The 9,114-nt window shown below is 43.3% G+C and overlaps 2 protein-coding genes across 3 annotated transcripts in view; one reads left to right on the forward strand and one right to left on the reverse strand.

The window, feature by feature from the left end:
• The first annotated feature begins 4,634 nt into the window (after positions 1-4,634).
• On the forward strand, positions 4,635-6,067 carry ppp1r3c2b (protein phosphatase 1 regulatory subunit 3C2, duplicate b). The gene is made up of 3 exons (XM_010772389.1): positions 4,635-4,652; positions 4,800-4,873; positions 5,049-6,067. The coding sequence occupies exons 2-3, from the start codon at positions 4,860-4,862 to the stop codon at positions 5,917-5,919; spliced, it is 885 nt and encodes a 294-aa protein (XP_010770691.1). The 5' UTR covers positions 4,635-4,652; positions 4,800-4,859; the 3' UTR covers positions 5,920-6,067.
• phyhip (phytanoyl-CoA 2-hydroxylase interacting protein) overlaps positions 5,985-9,114 on the reverse strand; it is a 10,388-nt gene continuing 7,258 nt past the window's right edge. For both annotated transcript variants that reach the window (XM_010772388.1, XM_010772387.1), the window contains exons 4-5: positions 8,453-8,570; positions 5,985-7,755 (exon numbers count right to left, since the gene is read on the reverse strand). In XM_010772388.1, the coding sequence (XP_010770690.1) occupies positions 7,209-7,755; positions 8,453-8,570 (665 nt within the window). In that variant the 3' untranslated portion in view covers positions 5,985-7,208. The remainder of the gene's footprint in view (positions 7,756-8,452; positions 8,571-9,114) is intronic.

Genomic DNA, 9,114 nt, shown 5'->3' on the forward strand with positions numbered 1-9,114 from the left:
GCCCAGCAGCTGATCTCTGAGGCTGAGCAGGAGATGTGGGGAGAGGGAGGCGGGGCTATTTAATCGTTATCAGAAAAGGATCGTATAGAGGCGTACCCCCCAGAGCGTTCCGTTTGCAGATCTATCCACCTTGGGACCCGTTATCGTTTGCGGGGTCCGTTTCTATCGTTTTGTTACGGTCTCGTGTAAACAAAAAGGCTATACGCAAGAGAAACTATGCCAGGGATGGGCAACTTGGATGGTGGTGGGGGCCACATAATGTATGTACTGGCCACCAGGGGGCCGCAGATTCACGGAACACACACACACACACACACACACACACACACACACACACACACACACATTTCATGTATTGTATGTAATTATTAACAAATTAAGTCTGCCATCTTCATTGACATTTTATAATCTTTCAGGGAACATCCTCTAATAAGCTTACTAAACAAATATCAGTTCACAGAAATTTAATTTAATTTTTACAATTGGCAAGTTTGTATTGAACAGTTTTAAACTATTGGAAAGCACGGAAAATGTGTGTGCATTGAGATTAACCATTAAGATGACATAAACATGAAGTCATGAACACTAACCCAGACATTAGTTGTCTAACTTGAACCTAAGACACTTGTAGCTAGTCTCTGCTGACGCACAATAAGGGGAGTGTCAACACAGACACCTGTCAACCCGCACTCTGCTGTTCCTCAGCGCCACTCCCCCTCCCTCCGGCTGAAATTATGAATGAAAAGCTTAAAGTAATCATAGATAACACGGCAGGGTCCGTGACAGTTTGTTTTCATCTGATTTCAAATAAACAAAGTAGTCTTGGTTTTTAGAATATTAAACTTGTTTCACCAAATTCAGATGATAAATACAACTTTTAAGCTTGTAAAGGCATAATTACAAGCGGCAACTTAACGTCACAGCAGGCATAACAACAGCCGGTGTTTCTTGTGAGTGTTTCCCCGGGAAACAAACACAATACACACAAACGCGTCACAGATTATTTCGCGGTAATTGGCTGCCGAACAAAATCATGTACGCAGCTCGCGACGTAACTAGGAGTCTAGTGGACGGTATCAGTACTACAAGTAAAAACACATAAATATAGTTTTTTTTATTAATTACGTTGTTTATAAATTAATCTGAGGGCCGCAAAAAGAGGATAAACTCTGTAATACATACAAGTTTAACCTCCTTATTTGTGTTGAAAATTGAGAACTCCGCATTAGGGTTTATTCCTCCTAGAACATGTAATTTGCCTTCAGTTAACCTCAACAGTCCCATCAGTATTCAGATCATCAGCTTTACTGGGCTCCAGCTATTGTTTTGACCTCCATTTAACTCCATTCAAGGCTATGTCCACGTTTTCTGTTTGTGACGGAAGCTCTTCGAGGAAAAGGAGCTTGGCGAAGCACACACTTACTGTTGTGTTTGTACTCTCACTGTAGCCTTGATCTTTGGCACCGCTGGGTGATGAACACTCTGCAGAGGTGTGAGGAGGAGCGAAATGTTGTCAGGGCTTTAGCTCACTGAATGATGTTATCCTCTGCACTGTTGAATACAACATTTGAAAATACAAGTTTTAAGGTTAACCATTTGCATTCACTTCGGGAAGCCTGAACACTGCTCACATTCATCTCAAAGAAATATGCTCCGTAACATTAAATACAATGCATCTTCCAGATAGTATAGTTGATATCTCTGATTTTGTTTGTCTATCTATACAATTACAAACGTTTATATCAAGATTTGTCCGGGTTGAAAAAGAAAGTTAAATGTAGGAAAATCACATGTGTATAATAAAAAAGTGGTCAAATGAAAATGACTATATAGGATTTGATTTTAAATGGAGTGGGGCAGAATCAATATTTTTGTAGCAGCCACAAATCATTTGATTCAGTGCTGTTAGAGATACAGATCAGCAACTACATTTCTTCTTGAGAAAAAATGTGTGTGGTTGTTGAGAGAAAAAAGTTATTTATTGCAAAGTTGTGAGGAGGAGGAGGAGGTTAAGTAAAATGGTAATTGTCTTTATAAAGAACTCACAAATATACAGCATTTGTATTTGAATTTCAAAGGGGGTTAAGATACAGTATTCACTCAAACTGCTAGCTTATAGCAAACATTTATCAAAAGCGAGGGAACTAGCTTCAGTGGCAGAATCATCTACATTTGGTGAGCAGTGGTGGGAACTAAGTACATTTACCTAAGTATCGTACTTTGGACATATTTGTACATTACTTGAGTATTTCCATTTAATGCTACTTTATAATTCTTCTCTGCTACATTTCAAAGGCAAATATCATACATTTTATTCCACTACATTTATTTAACACATAGTTACTCGTTAATGTGTACATACTGTATAAGAACACTCGATAAGCTGATATGGTAAAATGCAGTACTAATCTACACAGTATTTCAAGTATCTAACTTTTTGTATCTAATATTAAATAAGAACTTTTAATACTAAAATGCTCTTTCATGTATAAAAACAGGATAATATAATGACAGGTGCTCAAAACGCTTTACAATTACACATTACACATATTAGACATGTAAGAGTCATTACTGTGGACATTACCCACAAGAGCAAATGCGGGTAAAGTGTCTTGCCCAAGGACACAACGGCCTGACGCAGTGGCGGCCGAGGCGGGATTCAAACTGGAGTTCACCAACGCCCCTTGATCTGATCAACCAACACTGCGCCAAAACCGCCGTCTTCCCAGATCTTCCTTGCTGCTTGTTTGTTTGTCTGGAGGGGCAGGACTGTCTGCACAAAACTGGCTCTGGATCGGAGCCTGCGTTGGGGTGCTACGTGGCCATGCAAGGGGTGTCTGATGTCTGTCTCCTGTGTTCTCCGTTCATCTTGAGCGATACCTAGTCGTCTGATGCGCGGGGGAGAGATGCCGGCTAGCGCATAGTGGCACGGGACAGGTGTTCTCTTAATGCACCCCGTGATGATGCGGCAGGTGTCATTCAAGGCTGTGTCGACCAGTTTGGTGTGACGTGATCGGCTCCAGCTTGAGCAGGCATACTCTGCTGTAGAGAAACACAGGGCCATGGCAGTTGCACGGATTGTTGGTGGATCTGCGCCCCACTTGGAGTTCACTAGTTTGCGCAGGATGTTGTTGCGGGTGTTGACCTTGGCTTTGGTGTTCTCCAGGTGTTTCTTGAAGGAGAGTGTCCTATCCAGTGTAACACCAAGATACATGGGATGCGTATGGTTGGACAGTTTGTGGCCATCCCAAGGTGACGCTCAGTTCTTTTTTAGCGTCTCGGTTCCTCAGGTGGAAGCTGCATAGTTGGGTTTTTGATGGGTTGGGTTTCAGGTGGTTGTTATTGTAGTAGCTTGACATTTCTTGGAGGGCACTTTCAAGGACAGGCTCAATCTTCTGGAGGTCTACTTGTTGGGTGGTGATGCAGAGGTCATCTGCATAGATGAAACGTTGGCATTCTGGGGGTAATGGCTGGTCGTTTGTGTATATGTTGAACAGGAGGGGGGCCAGTACGCTACTTTGTGGGAGGCCGGTCTTTTGGGCTTTCCACTTGCTCCTCTGGTCATTCAATTGGACGTAGAAGCGCCTGTTGTTGAGGAGGCTTTTGATCACTTGACACAGATTCAGGTCACCAGTCATGTCCAGTAGTTTCCGGACCATTGTACGGTGTTGGACAGTGTCATAGGCAGCAGAAAGATCTATGAATGCTGCTCCAGTTATTTGTTTTCCTTCAAACCCATCCTCAATGTGTTGGGTGAGGTTGAGTAGCTGTCCAGCACAGGAGCGGCCAGGACGGAAACCAGCTTGGTCTTTAGTCAGCTTGGTGTCTATGAGTGGCATGAGGCGTTGGAGTAGCAGCCTCTCGTATAGCTTGTAAGTGATGCAGAGGAGGGAAATGGGTCGGTAGCTCTTTGGGGATGATGGGTCTTTGCCGGGTGTATGTGATTTAATGATAAGCAAGGGCAAAAGCTACTTTTTTATGGTAGCCTTAACTAGTCTGAATGTGACCGGTATAACCCTCTGTAACACATCCCTCAGTCAACAAAATGTCTGCAAGTTTCATGACAAAATAGATCTCAAAACGTCTGGGACCACTGTGTGAAGCACAAATATGTTTCATGTAATGTGGACACTAGCTTCCTCACTTTGGTGACTTGCATATCAGCCGTTCTGTAACCCGGTCGCACAGACAACAATACCTTCAGGACCGCAGCCTGCCAGCAGAGAATTTGGCTTGAGACCTGGGTGTCCACTGACGGCTCTCAGAATAAACCAGGGATGACTGGAATACTTTCCACAGTGTAGAGGAGAGTTATATTACGGATACTCTGACCGCGCTCGCTGGGCAACACCGTCATGATGTGACAAAACAAAGACATCGGTCTACAGTAAAAATGTTCTGTCGTCTGTCAAATTAGAACTAGCGGGGCACTAGCACAAGTTAAATATAAGGGATGTTGCTGTAAATGATCTGGAATGGGTTTTATAGGCGGGTTTGATGCATCACAGAAAACCAGATAGCACTTCTGATTGGTCAGGAGAGTAGAGAGGGTGGTGCCTACAGCATGACATCCTAAGGTGGTATAAAAACGGTCCTGCACGATTCTACTGCAGAGGGATGAAACACAGGCAACTTGCTGCTCGTGGGAGATTGTAAGTACGTATTGAGACATATTTGAGCATTCTTTTGAGATTATAATTTCCGAATTCCACACAAATAGAGGTCTTTAATATTTTACATAAATGCCGCATTGATCTACTGTATATACTGGCATTAAACATTTTTTTTCTGTTTTCTAGAACTACAACCAAACTGAGGATAACATTTCCATTCTTCAAGATCACACTATCAGTATTGAGATGTCCAGTGCAACGTAAGCAAACTAAGTGACTCGTTATGCTGTTGCTTTGGGCTGCAAAACAGAGCGGGAATATAATGTCATATCATCTTGATCTTGGGTTGCATGTCATTACTACAACTCCATGATATTTAGACGTTTATTAAGACTTCCATGGCCACCGTTTTTAATGAAATCCCTTTGTCTCTAGTGTTCTGCCAGGGGTCGGCCTGGGGTCAATGGCCCAGTCAGCTGGACTTGCAGAGATTGCGGTCAGACTGTGCTTGAACCAACGTAAACAACTTTGTCCTCATGTTTGGGTTCCCATCCTGAAGCCTCAGCGCCCGTGCATCCGGCCTAAAGTGTCTGATCAGCTTTCCTCTGAAATCTTTAGACAAGCCTATCCGACCCACTTCTTCCCATCCTTCTTTGAGGACTTTGATGAAGATGATGATGGTCTTTTATTCCCAGTCAAGAACAAACGTGTGATTTTCGCTGACTCACGGGGAATGTCTTTGACAGCCGTGAGAGAGTTTTCTGATGAAGAGGAGCAGTCTGACATTAACCTGCTGCCGTCGCTGCAGGGCTTGGGGAGCATGATGGAGGATGGCTACAGCTGCACCGTCAGCACCTGCTGCCCAGGAACAAGCCTCAAACTGGGCTTCCCGCAGCCTTCTGCAGATTTCCAGGCCTTTCGTGCAAAGCTAGCCGAGAGCATGGTGACCCTGGAGAACTGCAGCGTTAACGAACAGGCGCTCCACGGGACGGTGCGCGTCAGGAACATCAGCTTCCAGAAGGAGGTGCGTGTTCGCATCACCTTTGACTCGTGGCAGAGCTACAGAGACGTGCCCTGTGCTTACCTGCCGAAACGCTTCGGGGGCCCTCAGACAGACATCTTTGAATTTGACATTGCCATCCCTAAAGTTCTGGATGCCAAACGGAGGATTGAGTTCTGTCTGAGTTATTCTCCCGGTGGGCAGAGCGAGCCGTTTTGGGACAACAACAACGGACAGAATTACAGCGTGGTCGTGTGCGTCAGCTCACATCTCTGCTGCGGGAAGAATCTGAGTGAAAGGGCATGACGTGCTTAAGCTAGAAATTATTCCTTTTTTTTTGTCAGACATAAAGCATCAGTCCTGGGTAAAGATGAGCTTATATATATTTTTTATTACATTTGAATTCATTTTCAGAAATGTTTAGACATCTTAGTTAGTGCTTTGTATAAAACTCTTTGAAACAGGTCTTTGCATTCGATTTTCTTTCACATTCACTTTCAATGGTTAAGCTTTTTATTTTTCAGTGCGCGCTCTCTTGACATGCCCTGCATTCTGACCACTTACCAACGCATGCGTACTGTTGTGCACCAGGGACGGGATCCCTTTCACTTTGGACATTTTCTGGGATTGCCATGTAGGTCAGATATTACTGGGCAGGGCCAAACAGAAACCCCATGGCAGGATGGGAGCTAATCTTAGCTCAGCCCTGTTTACAAAGCAGAGGGTTGCTATCAGAGACTGATCCCAGGGAACTATGTGATACCATCTTCCCCAATACCATCCTCCTAAAATCCCAGCACACTGCTTTCATTGTCACATTGCACCATATTGTTTCATAGTAAACTTTGTGTAACATTTAGACACTGAGTTACAATTAACAAATCATAACTCTACAACAGCCTTCAACCGAGTGGTTCAAGTATTTGCAAGGGATGCTGACAACTGGAATTAAAGCTATAACGTAGGAATAATATTAGACATTTAGCAATAAGTATTTTTTTCTTTAGACAAAGATCATCTGGCAGTGACTTATAGAGTATTGCATGAGGTAAATATTGCAAAAAGATTTGTTATACCCTAATATTCTTTAGTTTAGTTATGTTTTAGTGTAGGGGCATGCTTTTAGCTTTTGTACTGTTTTTATGTTCGGATAAAACGGGAAATAACATCAAACTAGAAGTACAGAGAAACAAAACAAGAAATCAAACACATCTTGATGAAAACATTTAAATTAAAAAGAAGAAAAATATATTAATAAAATGCCACAGAGACAAGGGAGAGCACAGATAACTTTGATCAAATAAGCAGAACTGATACTTTCAAGCATCATTCCTCAAGCTGTTTTCCACTCATCCGTTATGGACTATATTTCCAGCTGTGATCATGATTAAGTTCTGCAAATCACATTGCAAAAATCTTCTATTTAATACTCACTATTCTATACCAGGCGGGGGGGAAGAGGGGCAGCAGCATGCACGCACCCCGAGAGGTGGGCTGTTTCCACTGTGTTCTGACCTACACTTGATGCTTTCACCGTTTTTTGTCTGGTGCAACACTGTGTCTTTCAATCTTGTAGTTTCACACACACCCAGCTCTCAGCGCCCCACACTGATGTTGCACACTTTGCAGCTCGGGTCTTTCTTGGCGTTGGCTGTGGTCAGACTCATGAGCTGGTGGTGCCCTCGGATCTGCTCCACGTGGCCCTGATCCAAAGACACCGGCTCAGTGAAAATCACCTCCAGGATGACGTCGCTGGCGTGGCAGAACAGAGGCTCCTCCCCCGGCCTCTGAGGGGCAGTGTATGTCAGGAAGGGGTTGGAGGCCAAGTCCAGCATGGGGAGGCGGGAGCGACAGAAAGTATCGCCCTCCGAGCCAACAGGGGCCAGCACCAGCACTACGTAGTGGTAGGCTGTGTACATACAGTAGAAGTCTGCAAAGTACAGGGAGATGTTGGGGTTAAGCAGGTGTCCCGCTGGGATCAGGAAACGCTGCGGGCCGTACGGGGAGTCTTTGGGAGGGAGGCCCGTATCAAACTCTGTGCTGCAGCTGAAAAAGACTCCATGCAGTTTTCCGTTGACAGGAGATCCATGACTTCCACTGATGTCTTTCAGGGCGGGACGCATCAGGCCTCCACATTCCCCTCTAAGCAAAGATATGAAAAATAAAGGGGGATTATACTTCACATTTTGGGTAAAACACTTTCTTGCTGTGGGGGTTAAAGAGAAAATGTATACCATTGTTATGCTAAATGTTTAGTTACAGCAAGCAACCAGTTAGCTTAGCACAACAATTCAGAAGCAAATATATAACAATATCCAACAATCAATATATCTTACAGCTAAAATGATCGAGATAAACTTGCAAGAACAGGTAGATCTTGAAAATATCTATCCGGAAAAAGCTAGCTAGTTTCACTAAAAATCATAGTTTCTCAGAAGCTGTTGCCACTATAAATGTCTGAGCTTGTTTGTCTGGTCATTTAGGGTTCAGACATCTGATGACGGAAAGACTTCACCTAGTTCAAAGATATGTAGTTAAAACAACCAAGATGTAGAAAGGTTATGGATAATGTTGCCCAACACTCATGCGCAAATGGAGTACATTGGCTTTACAGGTGACCAAATGAAACAAACAATAACCTTGTTGTTTATACCTTCAAGTTTGAATAAGTGGCTTCCTTTTACCATTGGACAGATATATTTCCCCTTGTTTTCATTCTTAAGCTTGATAACAAACTGTATGCATTAGCTTCTTATTTACTGTACAGAGACATGAGAGCGGGTTTAATTGCTGCTGGAATTGCTTTGCAGTAATTAGGAGATAAGAAAGCAGCACTGACCTGACAAAGTCGAAGTATTCTGGATGCTGGTTGCGATAAAACACAGAAAACTTCAGCAGCCGTCCTGCAGCGCCCTTGGCCTTATCGAGCAGCTGCTGCAGGTGCTCCATGGCGTAGTCTGCAAAGTTAATGGAAAGGAGGAGTTAAAGGTCCCCTATTATACTGTTTTTCATCAATATATTATAGGTCTCAGATATATACAAAACATGTCTCTGAAGTGTTTGGCTCCAAACACCAAACAGATCGTTGCAGCATCCCATAATCCACTCTGTTTCAGCCCTGTTTCCAAAGTGCTGATTCTCTGTCTGTTACTTTAGATGAAAATAAGGAGCCCCTCCCCACGCCCCTCTGAGAGATATTTGGTTAAAAAGAACACAATGGTGCTCTAGGAGGAGATTCAGGTGATAAGGGGGGTTACCTTGGTTGGTGATTGGCTAATGGTTACACAAGCCAAAAAATCGTTATGACATCATAAAGTGGCCAAAATCTGATCAGCTCATTTTCAGACAGGTTTTTGTATAAATGGATCAGGACAAAAAGAGAGAGAATCTTTTTTCCTGAAACTTTCAGAATCTCTTTACACAGAGGGGACACATGTTGATGTAGAAAAGACATGAAAAAGTGGATTTTGCGTAACAGGTGAACCTTTAAATCATTAACAT

Source organism: Notothenia coriiceps, unplaced genomic scaffold (genome assembly GCF_000735185.1).
Source record: "Notothenia coriiceps isolate Sejong01 unplaced genomic scaffold, NC01 NC01_scaffold00011182, whole genome shotgun sequence".
Lineage (NCBI taxonomy): Eukaryota > Metazoa > Chordata > Actinopteri > Perciformes > Nototheniidae > Notothenia > Notothenia coriiceps.